This window comes from Nicotiana attenuata, unplaced genomic scaffold (assembly GCF_001879085.1).
Source record: "Nicotiana attenuata strain UT unplaced genomic scaffold, NIATTr2, whole genome shotgun sequence".
Taxonomy (NCBI): Eukaryota; Viridiplantae; Streptophyta; class Magnoliopsida; order Solanales; family Solanaceae; genus Nicotiana; species Nicotiana attenuata.
This window is the reverse complement of record NW_017672251.1, coordinates 126,133-148,258: the sequence shown is the minus strand read 5'-3', so window position 1 is coordinate 148,258 and position 22,126 is coordinate 126,133. Positions and strand designations below refer to the sequence as shown.

Genomic DNA, 22,126 nt, shown 5'->3' with positions numbered 1-22,126 from the left:
ACTAAAAAGCGGTAAAATTATCAATTAACGAGACAAAGGGTTGGAGACTAAATTAAGGAGGTCTAGAGTTATGATTTCCCCAATTGTCGGAATCCTTCTATCTATGTTCCCTACAATTTCGCCAATGTATTCTCTACCGATTGTGAGTACTTTGGTTGTCGTAATTCTCTCTCGAGCAACTACCATAATTTACTAGATGTATTCTCTCGAACTACACTAGCTGACATTAAATCACTGCTCACTACGATCGCACCAAGGTTTCGTTATCTCTAATCCCGCCTTTAAACCCTCCGTATTGATCTCTCACATACGTTAGGAGTGATGTTGTTCAACAACTACCTAAATATGTATTCTGTCTCAAGCAACACATAATAAATAGGCACAGTCAATCGATGGCCATTCAATCAACAACAATAAACACGTAGTTGAATAAGTAGAGAAATCCAACGGCTCAATTATATAAAAACATAACAAGAATTTATCCTACAAAAGGTTCTATCAAAACCCTAGATAACAAATTAGTTATTCATAATAGTATGTAAAACTACAATACTAAAAATCATAACCAACAATGAAAAATAGGAAGAGGAAGGAAAAACTCGTTGAAGAATTTCCCGCATTGCTCCTATTGTGTCTCTGCTTCCTTAGGTCGAATCTGTGTCAAAAATTGGTCTCCTCCCCTCAAAATACCGTTTTTCCATGTATATATACCAAGTAGGGTCGGGCCAAAGTAACTATACCTTCTCTTACGCGATAAAGGACAATTTTTTCAGGTATAGACGGCCGCGGTCGCGGTCAACCGCGGTATTTGGCAAGTGTACTGCCTCAGCCCACCTCAGGTCCGCGGTCTTGGTTTCGACCGCGTTTTTCACCCTGTTTCGTTTGGAATTTGGAAAAACAAAAAACATGAAAGTTGTAGCCCTTTGAGTTAGATTTCCAACCATATATTGTAGAGCCCAAATGGAGTTTTGAGCGAAACATTATGTGCATTTTACTAGACACTGCGCAATATGCCTACTCGATTCTTCGTTTTGTTGCTCTATCATCCGTTGATCCCCGAATACGATCCCGACTTAATTCTTTGGGCTTTTACTCAGACTTCAAAGCTCTAAATCACTTGAATTCATTCCATAACATCTATATAGCTTGGAATCACTCCTACAAGGCATAAAACACACAATTAGTGCAAAACACTAGCGAGTAAAGATCAAACTCAATTAAAGTGCAGTAAATTTGAGTGTAATAAGCGACTAAAATACGTAATTATAGCCTATCATCAAGCGTCAAATCTAATGTTATATAGCTTTAGCTGCAACCTTTTTTTAGTGCTCCAAAACTAATCAAGTCAACTTCGAACTCAACTCAACCAACTCACTCTCAACATATTCTAATCGACAACTCAAGACCACAACCAAATTTAACAAATAAGATTATAAGACAAAAATCAACTTTCAAGCTCATGCAATACATAGCTTTTACAATCTAAGTCTCTCTATAGGTTTGGATATTACAAGCCAGTTTTGTTGATATCCGACCCTGAGCCTTTACGAGTCTTTCACTGGTTGTGGCAGTAATAACTAGGCCCAGGCAAAGAGCCGGACTAGCTCGATGCTTGAATCGTTTGTATTTCAGCTCGATAATATTTTGATCAAAGTTAGGCCCAGCTCTAAGCAGTATTGGTCAAAGTTTTTGCCCGGTCAGCTCAACCTGGTTGAAGCTCAATCAAGCTAGCTCGAGGCAAATTGGTGGCTCATTTGAATTATTTAATGATTACTATAAAATTTAATTTTTAAGATAGTAATTGAGACTTTGAGTAGCTTAATATTATGCATTATGACTCGGGTGTATGGTTTGACTTTTGAGCAGTTCGGAGTTGATTTGGAAGAGTATTTTTCAATTCGGAAGCTTTAAGTTGGAAGAGTTGACCAATGTTTGACTTTTGAGTAAACAACCTGCTATGCCTTGATAGCAACAAAGCCAACTAGCAGAGTCGATTCAGGGATCAGTGAGATGCCGTAGTTCAGAATCAGGATTTGATGCTTTCAATACGTACATGTGGTTATTTCAGACTTGGGCGTATGTTTGGATTTGAATTTGGATGTTCCTAGAAGGTTTTGGCTCGATTTGGTGAAAGTTAGCAATTTGAAGAATTGGAGCATTCACAAGTTGATCGGGAGTTGACTTTGATGGTATCGGATTCAGATTGTTTTTTCCAGAAGTTGGAATATGTTCATTTTATTATTTGGGACTTGTGTGCAAAGTTTGATTGGAATCCGGGTTGGTTAGGCGTGAATCACACGCTTGGTTGCAAGTTGGAAGTTCTTGAAGTTAAGAGAGCAATATTAACTTTCGATTATTGATTTTGATGCTATTTGTGCTGTTTCGAGACTTTGGATAATGTATTTTGACTTGTGGCATGATATGATGGGGCCCCGTGGGGCTCGGACGTGATTGAGGGTGATTGCTGACCATTTTGATTGTGTTGCATTGCTGATTTCTGGTGTTGTTCTGATGTGCTTTGCGTTCACGATCAATATGTCGTGATCACGTAGAGTGTTCTGGGATGCTGCATTGCGTTCCTAGAGTATTGAGGATGATGGCTATTGCGCTCACAGAGGTAACGTCGCGTTCGCAAAGTGTTGGAGAAGGATGGTCATCAGCCTTTTGTGTTTCGTGCTTGGTCTCTCGTGTTAGCACAGTTGAGAGGCCAGTTGGTCTTCACGTTCACGCGGTGCATGTCACGTTCACGATGAAGGCTTTAGGGTCTGGGTTGTTTTGTTCCTTGCGAACGCGGGCCTGAGGTCATGTTCGGTAGTGTACAACTGGGGCAGTCTATTTAATTTGCTATTTTTGTGACTTTGCCCGTTGATAATAGGTAAATTAGACTATAATTAGGCCCTAAAGAACCACATTTTTGTATAGCTTTTACAGTAAAAAATGATAACAAAATGCTCTGAATAGTGCTTTTCATGCTTTGCAGGCTATAAGCAATAAAAGAAGTCTGTGGAGTACTTTTGGGATCAATTACGGAGAAAAGGAGGCCAATCAAACAATATCCACAAAGTGCACCAAGCGAAGGGACAAAACCAGAACTAAAGCTGGTCTGCCGCTGTCCGGGCGTAACCGCGGTAGGACCGTGGCAGAACACTGCTGCAGATTCTAAAGGCCACTCTGGCCGCAGTCCTGGCATAACCACGGTGGGACCGCGATAGGACGCGTAAACTTCAAGGACCAAAGTGCAAAATACGGAATTTTAAGCCCTAAACCCTAGATTAAACGAAGGAAGCCGGCCAAGAAAAGAGAGAACGATTTTTGGAAGTGAAAAACATAAGAAGAAAGGGCAAGAGGCAAGGAGGATCATTGGGCATGAATCTTTAATCTTCTTCTTTGTCCTTTTACCTTTGAATATGAATTCTTTTGTGATTTTTGTTATTGTCATGAGTAGCTAAATACTTTAATCTAAGGTTTTGGCGAAACCCGTTGGGGATGACTTGGTTGTTAAATTAATATAGTTGTGAATTGGTTTTAATCTCTATTTGTTCATCTATATTTTGATTGTGGTTAATTGAAAGGGCCCTCAATTATCCGTCCGTATTTAGTATGTATCTGCTTGAGAGAGAGTGCATATTTAGGTGATTGTATGAACAACATCACTCCCGGAGTATAGACGAGAGTCATAACCGAGGGTTTAGAGGTTGGATTAGAGATAAAAATACCTCGGATGCAATCTAAGTGAACCGTATTGTGAATCTAGCTAGCGTAGCTTGAGAAAGTGCGTCTAGTAAATTATCATAATTGCTTGAGAAAGATTTATGATAGCTGGAGCGTTCGTGATTGATAGAGACAACTAAGTCTGAGTTATAATACATATTCAACCAAGGAAATCAACAATGGGGGAAACAATTACCTTAGATCTTATTCCAATTATATACAAGCAAGTTTAGTTAACTTTCAACTTTATTTATTGTCAGTTTAGTTGTTAAATATATCATCAACTGTGAATCACAAAGTTTGGGGAAATTGATTGTGTGAATTTAGTAAGTCTGACAAGAGTACTTGATACGTTAACTCTCTGTGGTTCGACTCTGGGTAGAATTACTCAGACTATATTTGCTATGTCCGTGTGTGTCTTTTTATAAGGCATAGTTTGGCGTTATCAAATTTTTGCGCCGTTGCCGGGGAATTAACGGTGTTATCAATTACAATTGAAAGAAGTTCAAAAATTCTTAGTGTAGTCAGTTTTCTCTATACCCAATCTGTTCATTGAAATTCTAACGTTTGAACTCTTGTGAAAATCAGGTGTATGCCTAGAAGTTCCTCGAGGACTGGAGAACTGCTAAAAGGACTTTCAGACCCCGAGAAAACATTCAGAGCATTGAACCGTGCTAACAAGAGGCTCCAACAATCACATCAGTCACACCAGCTCGAATTTAACATGGGTGACGCAGAAAACAACATTGGAAACGTTGGGGGTCTGCCAGCAAACCCCAACGTAAGAGTAGTGGCACCCCGTGTGCCCGAAGCTGCACTTTATGACTGGGCACAACCCACAACTGATAACTTGGCCACTGCCATAGTGGTGCCCGCAATTCAAGCGGAGACCTTCCAGATAACCACAACATGCTGCATCTACTGCAGAATAAAGGATTGTTCTCCGGATCACACATTGAAGACCCTCAGCAGCACCTGAAAAATTTTCTGTCAATTTGTGTGACCCAAAGGCAGCCAAATGTGACCCCAGAAGCTATCAAGCTGCTCCTGTTCCCATTCTCTGTGTCCGGGGAAGCTCAGACTTGGTTAAATTCGCTCCCTATCAATTCCATTGCCACCTGGGAGGAATTAGTCAAGCAGTTTCTGAACAAGTTCTATCCACCAAACAATACTGCAAGACAGATTGATGAAATATTGCAGTTTAAGCAGCAGCCGACTGAGTCCTTGCAGGAAACTTAGGAAAGATTTAAAGGAATGCTAGTGAAGTGTCCTCACCATGGCATTCCAGACCAGATGCTCGGCCAGAGATTCTACATAGGGCTAGCTGACCATTTAAAAACAAATGTGGATGCTTCAGCTGGAGGTGCATTATTGAGTAAGACATTCACCGAGTGCAAAATCCTTCTTGACAAGATGTCACAAAATTCGGGGTGGATGAATAGAGCTACAACACTGGCACCCATAGTGCACTTAGTTCCTCTTGACCCAAACAATTCACATGCAGAGAATATGGCCACACTCATGACCCAGATGAGCATATTGACAAAGAAGATTGATGAGATGAGCACAAAACAGGTGCACATTGTTGATACAACAAATGGAGGACTGTGTACACCTTGTATTAATCAGTCTTATGTGTGTTCATGGAGCGGAGAAAGCGAAAATCAAGGGGCAAGGGAAGATATGAATTATGTCAACAACTATGGAGGTCAGAGACAAGGAGCACAACAATGGAGACCGCAGCAAAATCAGCAGTACAGGCCTAATATGCAACAGTCTAGGGGTATGCAGCCTCAAAACCAATTAGTGCAAGTACCATATCAGAAACCATAGTGCTATCCACAGCAAAATCAGCAACAATTAGCTTATCAACCGCCTCCTCAGCAGCAAGATAACAATATGGTGGAAATCAGGGGCATGCTTCAGCAACTCATTGGGACAAATAATAAAGCGCAGGAAAAATTGGCAGTGCATGATTCAGCAATAAAGAACATAGAAATGCAGCTGGGACAGCTGTCCATGGCTTTGAACAGCCGTCCTCAGGGAACTTTGCCTGCAGACACTAACATAAACCCCAAGGAGCAAAACCCAAATCAGTTGATGGCAGTAAGTCTCCGGAATGGGAGAGATTTAGATAGAGAACAGGAGAATCTACAAGCCAGGAAGGAGAGTACGACAGTCGCTCCAGTTCCGTTAGAGGTGGAGGATCCAACAGAGCTTACTGAAGTGGTGGTTGAGCAGAGTCAGGAGAAAGAAAAGATAAATGAGCAAGCTGCAGAACAGGTGGCACCTCTTGTGCCAAAAAATTCCAACATAGAGAAGCCAGCAAGCAATGCACAAAGGGTGATACCTGCACCCTTCCCTCAGAGACTGGTTAAACAAAAGAAGGAAGTTCAATACAAGAAATTTATGGAGATGCTGCGCCAGATTCAGTTGAATATTCCTTTGATGGATGCTTTGAGGGAGATGCCCGGTTATGCAAAGATGATGAAAGATTTAATGTCACGAAAGTTTGATTTTCAGGATCTTTCCACTGTGACCCTCACACAGACCTGCAGCGCAGTAGTGACAAGATCGATGGCTCAAAAGATGTCTGATCCAGGTAGTTTCACTATTTCGTGCACAATTGGGAGCTACGCCTTTGCAAAGGCCTTATATGATCTGGGGGCCAGCATAAATCTGATGCCGCTGGCTGTGTACACTAAATTGGGCATCGGCAGAGCTAGACCGACTTCTATGCTGCTACAGTTGGCTGATCGCACGGTAAAAAGGCCAACTGATATTCTTGAATGATGTGTTGGTGCAAGTGGGGAAGTTCGTGTTCCCAGCAGACTTTGTTATCCTGGACTGCCAGGTAGATGAGGAGATACCTCTCATTCTGGGTAGACCGTTTTTGGCGACTGGCAGAGCACTGATCGATTGTGAGACTGGGGAACTAAAAATGAGACTGAACGATGAAGAAGTCATATTCAATGTTCAGCAATCTATGAGAAGACCCAGCGAATATGCTAATTGCTCTTTAGTGGATGCAGTAGATGTGATTCTGCAAGAGGACGACGCGACCCTGACTGTGAATGACCCATTGGATGCATATCTGAAAAATCTAGAAGAGATGGATGGTGAAGGGTTGGCTGAATGGGTCATGGCACTTGAAGGCCGAGGATTCTGGACAAGGGAACCTCAATTTGAGTCCCTTGAATTAGAAAAAAGGGCTACACCTCCAGCAAAGCCATCAATAGAAGAACCGCCCAAATTGGAGCTAAAGCCACTCCCAAATCACCTCAGGTATGTGTTCTTGGGACCTGATTCTACCTTGCTTGTTATTATATCATCCGGTTTGCTAGATGTGCAGGTAGAATGGCTCTTACAGGTACTGCAAGAAAATAAGACTGCCATTGGCTGGACCATGGCAGACATAAAGGGTATCAACCCAGCCTTCTGTATGCATAAGATTCTTTTGGAAGAAGGGCACAAACCTTCCAGAGAACATCAACGAAGGCTGAACCCAAACATGAAAGAGGTAGTAAAGAAGGAGGTAATCAAATGGTTAGATGCGGGAGTCATCTTCCCCATCTCTGATAGTAATTGGGTCAGCCCTGTCCAATGTGTGCCTAAAAAGGGGGAATGACTGTTGTGCAAAATGAAAACAATGAGTTGATCTCAACTCGTACAGTCACAGGGTGGCGGATTTGCATGGATTACCGGAAATTGAACACCGCCACCCGAAAGGACCACTTTCCCTTGCCTTTCATTGACCAAATGTTGGACAGGCTGGCCGGGAGATCACATTTTTGTTTCTTAGATGGATATTCGGGGTACAATCAGATATCAATAGCCCCCAAGGATAGAGAGAAAACATCCTTCACCTGTCCGTATGGCATCTTTGCCTTTCGGAGAATGCCTTTTGGGCTTTGCAATGCACCAGCGACTTTTCAATGGTGCATGTTAGCCATCTTCACAGATATGGTGGAGGATATTATGGAAGTCTTTATGGATGATTTCTCCGTGGTCGGAAATTCATTCGAAGATTGTCTTCACAACTTAAACATAGTGCTCAAAAGATGCGTGGAGACAAACTTAGTGCTAAACTGGGAGAAGTGCCATTTTATGGTACAAGAAGGGATAGTCCTGGGACATCGAGTGCCCAGAAAAGGAATTGAGGTCGACCATGCTAAGGTTGACGTGATTGAAAAGCTACCACCGCCCACTTCAGTCAAGGCGGTGAGAAGCTTTCTTGGGCACGCCGGGTTCCACCGGCGTTCCATAAAAATTTTTCCAGAATTGCTAACCCACTATGCAAACTCCTTGAAAAGGATCAGCCCTTTGTGTTTTCTAATGATTGTAGGTTGGCATTTGAGGAACTGAAGAAGAGGTTGGTAACTGCACCCATCATTGTTGCTCCCAACTGGGAGCAACCATTTGAGCTCATGTGTGATGCAAGCGACTATGCCATAGGAGCAGTCTTGGGGCAGCGAAAAGATAATCTGATGCACCCGATTTACTATGCAAGCAGAATGCTAAGCGGTGCACAGCTCAACTACTCTATGACGGAGAAGGAGATGTTAGCGGTGGTGTTTGCTTTTGATAAGTTCCGATCATATCTGATTGGTTCCAAGGTAATTGTATACACTGACCATGCAGCTCTCAGGTACCTAATTGAGAAGAAGGAGACTAAGCCGCGCCTGATTCGTTGGGTGCTGCTGTTGCAAGAATTTGACCTTGAAATTCGTGACCGTAAGGGCACAGAAAATCAAGTCGCTGATCATCAATCACGACTTGAAGGAGCTGAAAAATCAGTCGAGGTCGAAGAGATTCTGGAAACCTTTCCAGATGAGCATCTGCTCGCAGATACTCTGGAAGATGCGCCATGGTATGCAGATTTTGCAAATTACCTGGCCTGCGGTATAGTTCCATTTGACCATTCATCTGTCCAAAAAAAAAAGTTCTTTCGTGATTGCCGCATGTATTATTGGGAAGAGCCTCATTTGTTTAGAATATGTGTTGATAATATTATCCGGAGGTGTGTCCCCGAGGTAGAACAATCTTCTGTTTTGCAGGCTTGTCACGCATCAGCATATGGAGGACATTTTGGAGGGGTCAGGACAGCTGCGAAAGTACTAGAGGCCGGATTCTTTTGGCCAACTGTGTTTAGAGATGCACACATCTGGGTCAAGGGCTGCAATGAATGCCAGCGGACGGGAACATTTCCCGTCGTCATGAGATGCCAATGAACCTGATTCAAGAGGTAGAGGTGTTTGATGTTTGGGGGATTGACTTTATGGATCCGTTTGTCATCTTATTTGGTAATAAGTACATCCTTGTTGCTGTGGACTACGTGTCTAAATGGGTAGAGGCTGCAGCGTTGCCCACTAATGATGCAAGAGTGGTGGTAGGATTTTTGAAAAAGAACATATTCACCAGGTTTGGGACACCAAGAGCGATCATCAGTGACGGGGCTCACTTCTGTAATAGAGCCTTCGAGAAACTACTTGCTAAATACGATGTACGCCACAAGGTGGCTATCCCTTACCATCCGCAAACCAGTGGGCAGGTTGAAGTGTCCAACCGGGAGATAAAAAGTGTACTAACCAAGACGGTGAATGCCACACGAACTAATTGGGCAAAGAAGCTTGATGAAGCACTCTGGGCCTATAGAACTGCGTTCAAAACACCAATAGGTATGTCACCATACAAGTTGGTATTTGGGAAGGCCTGTCACCTGCCTGTCGAGCTAGAACATCGAGCTTGGTGGGCACTAAAGCAATTGAACATAGATCCTGACGCAGCTGGACAAAATCGACTGACAGAGTTGCATGAGCTGGAAGAATTTAGATATCAAGCCTTTGAAAGCATGAGGCTATACAAGGAAAGAATGAAGAAGATGCATGACAAACACATTGTGGACAGAGATTTCAAACCCGATGATAAGGTATTACTGTATAATTCAAGGTTGAGATTGTTTCCGGGTAAGTTAAAGTCCCGATGGTCAGGGCCATTTAGAGTGGTGCAAATGTTTGCAAGTGGAGCTGTGGAGATCGAGTCAGAAGATGGGGCAAACAAATTCTCAGTAAATGGCAAAGGTTGAAACATTACCTTGGAATAACTGAAGAAAAAGGGGATACGGTGGTGATTAATTTGAAAGAACCCCAGTACGCGAGTGAGGAGTGACGGCTCAACTACTTGCGTCATGCCGCGACGTTAAATCAGGCGCTGCGTGGGAGGCAACCCACGAATGTGTTGCAAGTGTAGTATATATATAAAAAAAACGCCTGGAATATATTGTATATATGCAGGATAGTGTGGAGGACGTTGCATCACGAGCATGGGCAACATGGGTAAGGTAGGCATTAAAAGAGGTAAAAAAAGTGCCTAAGGGGCAACACAATGAAAACAACCCCGAAATTGGCGTCCAGGAACAGGCTCACCGCGGTCACGGCGTAACCGCGGTAGGACCGCGGTCAGAGATCCCCTCTGATGAAGGCTCACCGCGGTCGCGGCGTAATCGCGGTAGGACCGCGGTCAGAGATCCTCTCTGATGAAGGTTCACCGCGGACGCAGCGTAACCGCGATAGGACCGCGGTAGACCAGAACGGGCCCAGGTACATCTGCAGAATTTTTTTTTTCTTTTCTTCTTTTCCTCTCTTTTCCTCCTTTAATTAACTTAACCTAATAACACCCTCCCCATACCACCCGCCTCTTCTCCTCTCTTCTCTCTACTTCTCTCATCTCCTCTCCTCTTTCTTCTTTCTTCTTCTTCCCACAACCCTAAACCCCCATTTTTATTCCTTCTTCTTCTTCCTCTCCTCCAACCAAACCCACCACCCCACTTCCCTCCTCCTTCTTCTTTATTCTTCTTCCCAAAACCACCCCCTACCTCTCCAAAACCCCCCCAAATCTGTTCTACTTTTTCAAGTAAGTTGTTTTCCCCCAAGACTTCGCTGTAATTTTCAAGTAAGTTGTTCTACTTTTTTCTTTTGTTTTGTGTACTTTGTATTATGTAGTAGTTACTGTATAGAATTCTTGATTTTGGTTGCAATGGGGTCTTAGACTCCAAGTTTGGTGTTGTAGATGGGGTTTGGGGTTGATTTGTGTAGAAGTGGGGGTGTGTTCTTTATGACAATTTTTGTGTGGGGTGAAGTACAGCAGGTGAGTGGGTGGTGGTAGCACTTAACAGTTCTTAATGTGTGGAAGCTTGCGTGGGGTCTTATAAGGCAGAATTGTAGCATTGATAGTGGTGTGGGGGCAATAGTTAATGTTGTCAACTTTGGCACCTTACTAGATGGTTATATTGGCCATGATTGATAAAAGGGAACTGTTTGGTGCCAGCGGGTGGCGAAGTCTGAGTACCCATCTGACTGGCACATATTAGGCTGCACCTGATCGTTATACTGAATTGCTTGCAGGTACTATGGCTCGCAAGAAGCGTTGGAACACGGAAAGCACGTCCGAATTACCGACGTATGATTCCACCCGGTTCGAGTCACAGGAGGCAGAGGACAGGTTTCATGCTAAAGCGACAAAAGCTTTGTCCCTGAGATTGCTATTGACAGGGCTGCCCTCCGTGTAGAAAAATCGGACAAGTACGAGGAAATCAGACGGAGGGGGATGGAGTTCTTGTTCGAGGAACCTGAAACGGCCAACCCAATGATAGTACGGTAGTTCTATGCGAACTGCCCGGAACATATGTGCCATTCTGTGATTGTTCGGGGCAAAGTGGTCGATGCCTCATTACTGAAAATTCGCTCGGTCTTGCATCTGCCTCCGTTCACTGGTGAAATTGATTATTACCACAACTCCCTAAGGGTCAATTGGGACACTCTGATTGAGACAATATGCTTAGGGGGACGGCCAGTTTGGATACAGGAGTACATGAACCTTCATTCCAGGTCGTTCACATGGGAGGCTAAGTGCTTGTTCACCATTATTTGTAGCAGGTTGTTGCCCACAGGCAACACATCAGATGTAAACAGCTTACGGGCTCTATTGGTTTGGTGCTTCATCACCAAGTGGGACTTTGATGTCGTGAAAATCATTGGAGATGAAATGATTCCTCAGGTCACCTTTGATGACTAAGGGGTTTTACTTCCCTTCACTTGTGACGAGGTTATGTCTGCTGGCTGATGTCCCCGCCAGTCCCACGGATGGAACTTTGCCCACAAAAACAGCATTCAGAGCTGCGAAGATCAAAGTGGGCAGAGATGCACCCACACCCATTGAGCTTGACGACGATGATGACACCCCAGCACCCATGGCACCACCCAAGAGATCTTATGATGCAGCCGGATCCTCTCGGCAACCCCAAACTGGGGAGGGACTCTCTAGATCACACTCCAGCCGACCCAGGTTGTCTTCTTTGGAGGAAGAGGTGGCCGAACTTCGCACGTCGGTAGATGGCCTGCATGTACGTTTGGATGCCATGTCTAGACGGCAGGCCAGGTCTGAGAGCCGGATGATGGCTTGGTTCCGCGCTATAGGGAGGGCTTGTAAATTGGACCCCAACACCGTCTCCGACTCCGAGTGATAACCAGGGAAGTTTTCTTACCCTTCTGCACTTTACTTGTTTTATGACATGGGGACATGACATATTCTTTTTGTGTGGGGTGGGAGACTCGATTTAGTGTTGTGTATTTTTAGTGTATATATGCATTAAGTATGTTGTAGTTTTGTGCCTCTGTTTTTGTTTGTACTTATCTTAGACGTCACCGACTTGGTCCAACGACGGACACTTGTCGACGGGTTTCTTAAGGGCTAAGGTCAGATATAAAAAAAACAAAAAACAAAAAAAAATCTAGAAAAGGTAGGAGACTCTTCCTGATGACGGACCACTTAGACAGTATTCTTGAGGGAAGTAGTCTAAAAAAAAAAGCCAAAAAGATTTTTTTTATTTTATTTTCTTTTTAGGTAGTGTAGTGATTCCCCCTTGATTTTTCTTTTGACCACGGTTCTTTTCCAAGGGCTTTTTCTTGAACCGGGTTAGGTAGATTTTTCTTTACTATTTTTTTTAGGGCCCTTAGGACTCTCTTGGGCTAAGATAGGTGAGGGCAAGAATGCATCCAGTGGTGTACATACCTGCAAATACTTAAAACGAACTTGAGGGTGCGACGTCTAGGCTCACGTGTAGACTCTTAATCTTATGCCTTAATTTTGCACACCTTGTCTTACTTGAACGCTCACGTGAGTGTGTTGACAAACTAATTCGGAATGAGTTACATGCCAAGTGTGTGTGAGGTAATACATGTATTCTATGCTTGCATGCGATACCTAGAACTTGCCCTGTGTGTGTGCAAAGCGAAATAGAAGTTGTTTGGTCTTAGAGATGATTTAGGCATTTATTTGTGTAGCCTATATAATTATGAATCCACCTATACATATTACCATAGTTAACCTCTTTGAGCCTATAATCCTTTTTCTTTGGCAACCACATTACAAGCCTTACCCATTTGTTGGAATTAATCATCTATTTGAACCTTTTCACCTCTCATGAGCACTTGAATTGTTATGAACTTGGTAAAAGTTAAAGTGTGGGGTGGTTGGTTTGGCTTTTGAGTGGAACTAATTGAATAAGGAGAAAGGTGCACTATTTTGAAAAAGGAAGAGCCACTTGGTTCTTAAAAAAAAATTCCTTGATAAGTGGTGGCTCTTAACGTAAGTGTGCTTAAAGAAGAATGGGGTAATTTATATTGATGTGAAGGTGGAATTTTGGTTTGACATAAGTATGAGGTTTAAATGTTAAAATGTATGTATTAAAGTGCTTAGGGAGGTGTAGTCACTCTTATATCTAAATGTATCCTACCCGTCCCGTAGCCTACATTACAACCAAATGAAGCCCTATTGATCTTAGACTGAACAACTCAATTAGTAGAGTATTACACTAAGGGCAAGCTTATGGTATATATGTGTGGCATGTGAATGTTCTTTGCTAAGAGTGAGTGAATTCGTTCTATCTACAGTTCCTTGTTGTTTGATTTTATGTGTGTGGAACTTCTCTCAAAAATGTGATGTGACGGCATTTAACTCAGGAGGAAAAAGCAAGTTTTCTCCTCTGTTTAGAGTACATAGAGTAAGCACGAGTGTGGCATGGCATTCGAGTCTTCACCTGAGGTGTGGCTGTTGCACTGCTTAGGTTGTTCTTTCATAATGGCGGGTGTGACATGAACAGGGTAATGCATCCAACGATTAGGCCTAGAAGTGTGGTTCAACTTGCTTGAGGACGAGCAAAGATTTAAGTGTGGGGTGTTGATAATAGGTAAATTAGACTATAATTAGGTCCTAAAGAACCACATTTTTATATAGCTTTTATGGTAAAAAGTGATATCCAAATGCTCTGATTAGTGCTTTTCATGCTTTGCAGGCTATATCCAATAAAAGAAGTTTGTGGAGTACTTTTGGGATCAATTACAGAGAAAAGGAGGCCAATCATACAATATCCATAAAGTGCACCAAGCGAAGGGACAAAGCCAGAACTGAAGCTGGTCTGCCGCTGTCCGGGCGTAACCGCGGTAGGACCGCGGCAGAACACTGCTGCAGATGCTGAAGGCCATTCTGGCCGCGGTCCTGGCGTAACCGCGGTAGGACCGCGGCAGGACGCGGAAAGTTCAGGGACCAAAGTGTTAATTCGGGAAAACTTGGTGTAAAACCCTTATAAGATGTAGAAAATCGCCCACAATAGAGAGGCTTAGTTTTTGAGATTACTTTTGGAAGAAGAACAAGTGTGAGAGATCACCCAAAACATCATAGTTTTCTATTCTCTTCTATTTTTATTGCAATTCTTCCTTTATGAACAATTTATTGGTTTTATCTTCCATTGTCATGAGTAGCTAGATAATTTAACCTAAGGTTTTGGTGAAACCCGTTGGGGATGACTTGGTTGTTATATTAATATATTTGGAATTGGTTGTTAATCTCTATTTGTTCATCTATGTTTTGAATGTGGTTAGTTGAAAGGGCCCTCAATTATCCGTCCCTATTTAGTATATATCTGCTTGAGAGAGAGTGCATATTTAGGTGATTGTATGAACAACATCACTCCCGGAGTATAGACGAGAGTCATAACCGAGAGTTTAGAGGTAGCATTAGAGATAACGATACCTTGGATGCAATCTAAGTGAACTGTTTTGTGAATCTAGCTAACGTAGCTTGAGAAAGTGCGTTTAGTAAATTATCATAATTGCTTGAGAAAGATTTATGATAGCTAGAGCTTTCATGATTGATAGAGACAACTAAGTCTGTGTTATAATACATATTCAACCAAGAAAATCAACAACGGGGGAAACCATTACCTTAGATCTTATTCCAATTATATACAAGCAAGCTTAGTTAACTTCCAGCTTTATTTAGTTTCAGTTTAGTTGTTAGAAATATCATCAATTGTGAAGTACAAAGTTTGGGAAAATTGATTGTGTGAATCTAGTAAATCTGACAAGAGTAATTGATAGGTTAATTCTCTGTGGTTTGACTCTGGGCAGAAATACCCAGGCTATATTTGCAACGTCCGTGTGTCTCTTTCTATAAGGCATAGTTTGGCGTTATCAACTAACTTAAAAGACCTAAAAATCAGCACAAAATCTGCTGAAAATAACAAACTCCTAGAGACTAGTTCACTCCTAAAGACCAGTTCAAAATTATTTCAAATTCAAACTAAATTACTGCAGTAAATAACTCTTAAGCTGAAACAGTAAAATAATTTTACTATTTTCAGCTTCTAAAGCATATTTCTAACACTCCTCCTTGCTTTTGAAGCTGCAAATTTTGAATTTATGCCTTGTAAACCTTTAACTAGAAGCGACTTTGTACGTAAATCTGCCAACTGATCTTTGGACTTGCAGTAAATTGAGTTCAATTTTCTATTTTGTTGCATCTCATGATTGTCAATAAAATAAGTTGACTCTTTTTTCGGCTTCATTTGCATTTTGCCTTGAGGCTTGTCAACTTTCTTCCACATTTGCATTTTGCCTCGAGGCTTGTCAACTTTCTTCCAAATTTTGTTTTTCTGAAATATTGACCACTTCCTTGCCTCATTTTCACGTATGTCCTCTTTTGGAGGATTATCTGCACTTTGTAGATTCTTTTGGCTCCATTCTTCATCTTCAGTTGGATCAAATGAGAAGTTTTTACCTCTCATTTTAACCCTTAAAATCTCAAGTCCAGTTGCATCATAAATGAAATAATATTTATCTTCAAAGGATACTTTAAATCCTTTTTTCATTAGTTGTCCAACACTTAATAAATTTTGATCAATATCAGGAACATAAAGAACATCTGAAATTTTCTTAGTACCTGACTTTGTTGGGATTGCAACAGTTCCTTTTCCCTTAGCAAGAATATAATCACCATTCCCAATTCTGACTTTCTTATTTCCCATAGACGTGAACTCTTTGAAAAGATTTTTGTCATATGTCATGTGGTTTGTAAAACCACTATCAATCAACCAAAAATCAGATTTCTTGATTAAAAGAATAGTTGCCACAAACAAGTGATCTTCTTCTTCTTCGTTGGCGACTTGGGCATCTGCTTCATGCTTTTGATATTTGCCTTTGCAAATTACAGCTTCATGACCAAGTTGGTTGCAAATTTTGCACTTTCCATATGGCCTCTTCCAACTTTTGAATGGTGGATGACCTTTTCTGCCACAGTGCTGACAAGGTGAGTAATTTTCTTTGCATTATTACCCTTGCTTTGAGTTCTGTGGTTTGCTGCCAAGGCTCCTTCAACCATACCATCTTGCCTCATAAGCCTCCTTTGCTCTTGTGCCTACAATGTATTTAACAATTCTGCCAAGACAATCTTGGATAGATCCTTTGTATTTTCCAAGGTAGTTATGGATACTTCATATTTTTCATGCACTGTAACAAGAATTTTTCAACAATTCTTGAATCTTTAAATTTAGTGCCAAGCAACCTTACCTTGTTAACAATGCCATGCAACTGATCTGAGTATTCTTTGACGGTCTCAGATTCTTTCATTTTCTGCAACTCGAATTCCCTTATTAAATTCAGCACCTTTATGCCTCGAATTCTTTCATCTCCTATATATTCTCCCTTCAGATAATTCCAGATTTCTTTTGCTGATTTGAGAGCCATAACTCTCGTGAAAATTATTGCAAATACACCAGCAAACAAAGTTTCTTTCGCCTTTGATTTTTTGATTTTCTTTTCCTTGTGACTCATGATCTGGGCCACCGTGGATTGTTAGGAAGCGGAAGAATATCATAATCCTCTTCCACGGCCTCCCAAAGATCTAAAGCCTCCAAGTAAGTCTCCATTCTCACCGCCAACAATTGGTAATTTTCACCATCAAAGACTGGAGGAGCCAATTGAGAAAAACTCGTTTCAGTCTCCATCTCACTCAAGAAAAGATTTACTTAGGTCTCTTAGGAAAATGGCTCTTGATACCAATTGTTGGTTCTTGATAAAAGAAATTAAGGGAAATAATAGGGGAAGATGATAGGAGAATAAAAAGAGTATACTGGAATAGATGTAAAAGAAACCGAAGCTGAAAATTCTATATTATTTTACTGCATTTGGACTACAACTTATAAGAGAAATACTAACTTAAAAGACCTAAAAATCAGTAGGGCTGCTTATCGGGCATATTGGGCGGTTATTTACTCTTAACGGTTTGGCTTATCGGTTATCGACTTTTAGATGTATTATTCCGCTAGCCACCCGATAAGATATCGGGGGGATTGGTATCGGTTTAGCTCTTACCGGGCGGTTATCGGACGGTTTATCGACCTAATTCAATCTGTATTGCACATGACGCAATTTACCAAATTTAGCGAGGTCAAAAATTTGCTTCGCCGTGCTTCAAATGTATGCTGATGTTGGTCAAAGAATGGGATTTCTTGCTCTTGTTTTATAACTGCTCCAATTTTCTTTAGATGTCGCTCTAATTTCTAAACAATCCAAGAGCACCCCCGAAATGTGTGCGGACTGACGTTTTTTTTACATGCAACCAAACCTGCAGATGTATGTGTTAAACCCAATTTAACAGCAGATTCTACTCGTTAAACTATCTCTTGTTTGTTAAGTTTTGGTACTTCCACTGCACCTACTGGAGGTGGTAAGAATACGTGAAGCAATCAAGTAAATTGTTTTTGGTTTGATAGGATTGAAAAGAATGCGCGCAGCAAGCAATTAAAATTTGTCTAATAGTAAATTAGTAATAGAGAATAAAGATAGAGTACTGGAACTGGAAGAAGGGTTTTTGAATATATATATATATATATATATATATATATATATATATATATATATATATATATATATATTGAAAGTTATTGTTGCTTATTTCATCAAGCTTTTAGTCATGATAATTGCAAATTTTGTCTGTTATATTGAAGTCTGCTAAACAAGTGAGAAGTCTAGTAACATTAGTATTCTTATTTGCGGTTGATAAAACCGAGCCAAAGGTCTTTCGGAAACAGCCTCTCTATCTCCCCGGGTAGGGGTAAGATCTGCGTACCCACTACCCTCCCCGGACAGAGGCGGATCCAGGATTTCAGGAGGATGGGTGCACTACTATCCGACCCACCGTTTGATTTGGTTCTCTAAAACTTACCTTGGAAAACTATCAATAATAGCATCATTATTTATAGTTACAAGTATTAAACTCAATATTTAATTTAAGGATATATCAAAGGGGAACCCAAAAACAGAAGAATGCATGGAAAAAAAGAAAAGAAAGATAGGGCATGGGATTTGAACAGAACAGGGAAAAAATGAAAAAGAGAAATAGAAATAGAAATAGAAAAATGGCTGAGAGATGGAAGATAGGGAAGTGGATTCGAACACGAGACCTAGGGGTCAATGGTGTACAAAGCTACCACTGCACCAAATGCTCTTTCGACCATGGGTTCCCATGTGGAAAGTTAAGAACTTTATCAGAAAAATGTCCCTGTGATACACAGCCTAAGGAGGGGAGCATGGGTGCACGTGCCCCATGCCCCTCCACGTGAATCCGCCTCTGTCCCCAGATCCCACTGGTGGGATTTCACTGGGTCGTTGTTGTTATTGTTGTTGCAGTTGATAAAAACCAGATTACAACAGAAAAGAAAAGGAGCCAAGATGCCACCCTTCTTACAATCCTTTGTTGAATGGGCATACCCATTCAATTTACAAAAATCCTTGTACATTCAANAAGACCCTCAGCAGCACCTGAAAAATTTTCTGTCAATTTGTGTGACCCAAAGGCAGCCAAATGTGACCCCGGAAGCTATCAAGCTGCTACTGTTCCCATTCTCTGTGACTGGGGAAGCTTAGACTTGGTTAAATTCGCTCCCTATCAATTCCATTGCCACCTGGGAGGAATTAGTCAAGCAGTTCCTGAACAAGTTCTATTCGCCAAACAAGACTGTAAGACAGATTGATGAAATATTGCAGTTTAAGCAGCAGCCGACTGAGTCCTTGCAAGAAACTTAGGAAAGATTTAAAGGGATGCTAGTGAAGTGTCCTCACCATGGCATTCCAGATCAGATGCTTAGCCAGAGATTCTACATGGGATTAGCTGACCATTTAAAAGCAAATATGGATGCTTCAGCTGGAGGTGCATTATTGAGTAAGACATTCACCGAGTGCAAAATCCTTCTTGACAAGATGTCACAAAATTCGGGGTGGATGACTAGAGCTACAACACTGGCACCCATAGTGCATTCAATTCCTCTTGACCCAAACAATTCACATGCAGAGAATATGGCCACACTCATGACCCAGATGAGCATATTGACGAAGAAGATTGATGAGATGGGCACAAAACATGTGGACATTGTTGATACAACAAATAGAGGACTGTGTACACCTTGTATTAATCAGTCCTATATGTGCTCATGGAGTGGAGAAGGCGAAAATCAATGGCCACGGGAAGATATGAATTATGTCAACAATTATGGAGGTCAGAGACAAGGAGCACAACAATGGAGACCGCAGAAAAATCAACAGTACAGGCCTAATATGCAACAGCCTGGGGGTATGCACCCTCAAAACCAATTAGTGCCAGTACCATATCAGAAACCACAGGGCTATCTACAGCAAAATCAGCAACAATTAGCTTATCAACCGCCTCCTCAGCAGCAAGATAACAATATGGTGGAAATCAGGGGTATGCTTCAGCAACTCATTGGGACAAATAATAAAGTGCTGGAAAAATTGGCAGTGCATGATTCAGCAATAAAGAACATAGAAACACAGTTGGGACAGCTGTCCATGGCTTTGAACAACTGTCCTCAGGGAACCTTGCCTGCACACACTAACATAAACCCCAAGGAGCAAAACCCAAATCAGCTGATGGCAGTAAGTCTCCGGAATGGGAGAGATTTAGATAGAGAACAGGAGAATCTACAAGCCAGAGAGGAGAGTACGACAGTCGCTCCAGTTCCGTTAGAGGTGGAGGATCCAACAGAGCTTACTGAAGTGGTGGTCGAGCAAAAGTTAGGAGAAAGAAAAGATGAATGAGCAAGCTGCAGAACAGGTGGCAGCTCTTGTGCCAGAAAATTCCAACATAGAGAAGCCAGCAAGTAATGCACAAAGGGTGATACCTGCACCCTTCCCTCAGAGACTGGTTAAACAAAAGAAGGAAGTTCAATACAAGAAATTTATAGAGATGTTGCGTCCTATTCAGTTGAATATTCCTTTGATGGATGCTTTGAGGGAGATGCCCGGTTATGCAAAGATGATGAAAGATTTAATGTCACGAAAGTTTGATTTTCAAGATCTTTCCACTGTGACTCTCACACAGACCTGCATCGCAGTAGTGATAAGACCGATGGCTTAAAAGATGTCCGATCTAGGTAGTTTCACTATTTCGTGCACAATTGGGAGCTACGCCTTTGCAAAGGCCTTATGTGATCTGGGGGCCAGCATAAATCTGATGTCGCTGGATGTGTATACTAAATTGGGCATCGGCAGAGCTAGACCGACTTCTATGCTGCTACAGCTGGCTGATCGCACGGTGAAAAGGCCAACTGGTATTCTTGATGATGTGTTGGTGCAAGTGGGGAAGTTCGTGTTCCCAGCAGACTTTGTTATCCTGGACTGCCAGGTAGATGAGGAGATACCTCTCATTCTGGGTAGACCGTTTTTGGCGACTGGCAGAGCACTGATCGATTGTGAGACTAGGGAACTAAAAATGAGACTGAACGATGAGGAAGTCATATTCAATGTTCAGCAATCTATGAGAAGACCCAGCGACTATGCTAATTGCTCTTTAGTGGATGCAGTAGATGTGATTCTTCAAGAGGACAACGCGACCCTGACTGTAAATGACCCATTGGATGCATGTCTGAAAATATAGAAGAGATGGATGGTGAAGGGTTAGCTGACTGGGTCATGGCACTTGAAGGCCGAGGATTCTGGACAAGGGAACCTCAATTTGAGTCCCTTGAATTAGAAAAAAGGGCTACACCTCCAGCAAAGCCATCAATAGAAGAACCACCCAAACTGGAGCTAAAGCCACTCCCAAATCACCTCAGGTATGTGTTCTTGGGACCTGATTCGACCTTGCCTGTTATTATATCATCCGGTTTGCTAGATGTGCAGGTAGAACGGCTCTTACAGGTACTATAAGAAAACAAGACTGCCATTGGCTGGACCATGGCAGACATAAAGGGTATCAGCCCAGCCTTCTGTATGCATAAGATTCTCTTGGAAAAAGGGCACAAACCTTCCAGAGAACATCAACGAAGGCTGAACCCAAACATGAAAGAGGTAGTAAAGAAGGAGGTAATCAAATTGTTAGATGGGGGAATCATCTTTCCCATCTCTGATAGCAATTGGGTCAGCCCTGTCCAATGTGTGCCTAAAAAGGGGGGAATGACTGTTGTGCAAAATGAAAACAATGAGTTGATATCAACTCATACAGTCACAGGGTGGCGGATTTGCATGGATTACCAGAAATTGAACACCGCCACCCGAAAGGACCACTTTACCTTGCCTTTCATTGACCAAATGTTGGACAGGCTGGCCGGGAGATCACATTTTTGTTTCCTAGATGGATACTCGGGGTACAATCAGATATCAATAGCCCCCGAGGATAGACAGAAAACATACTTCACCTGTCCGTATGGCATCTTTGCCTTTCGGAGAATGCCTTTTGGGCTTTGCAATGCACCAACGACTTTTTAACGGTGCATGTTAGCCATCTTCACAGATATGGTGGAGGATATTATGGAAGTCTTTATGGATGATTTCTCCGTGGTGGGAGATTCATTCAAAGACTGTCTTCACAACTTAAGCAGAGTGCTCAAAAGATGTGTGGAGACAAACTTAGTGCTAAACTAGGAGAAGTGCCATTTTATGGTACAAGAAGGGATAGTCCTGGGACATCGAGTGTCCAGAAAAGGAATTGAGGTCGACCATGCTAAGGTTGACGTGATTGAAAAGCTACCACCGCCCACTTCAGTCAAGACGGTGAGAAGCTTTCT

General features: G+C 42.0%; 1 protein-coding gene across 1 annotated transcript; it reads left to right on the top strand.

Moving 5' to 3' along the window:
- Window positions 1-20,151: 20,151 nt before the first annotated feature.
- Window positions 20,152-20,997, top strand: LOC109212463. Its single transcript, XM_019376108.1, has 3 exons — window positions 20,152-20,221; window positions 20,495-20,655; window positions 20,746-20,997. Exons 1-3 carry the CDS (start codon window positions 20,152-20,154, stop codon window positions 20,995-20,997), a joined length of 483 nt encoding a protein of 160 aa, XP_019231653.1.
- The last annotated feature ends 1,129 nt before the right edge of the window (window positions 20,998-22,126 follow it).

Bases quoted from the DNA above. Each gene is read 5' to 3' on its own strand.
- LOC109212463 (XM_019376108.1), top strand. From the start codon at position 20,152: ATGAATGAGCAAGCTGCAGAACAGGTGGCAGCTCTTGTGCCAGAAAAT. The intron at 20,222-20,494 runs GTAATGCACAAA...TGTCCGATCTAG, and splicing joins CAACATAGAGAAGCCAGCAA to GTAGTTTCACTATTTCGTGC. The intron at 20,656-20,745 runs GTGAAAAGGCCA...CTGGACTGCCAG, and splicing joins TACAGCTGGCTGATCGCACG to GTAGATGAGGAGATACCTCT.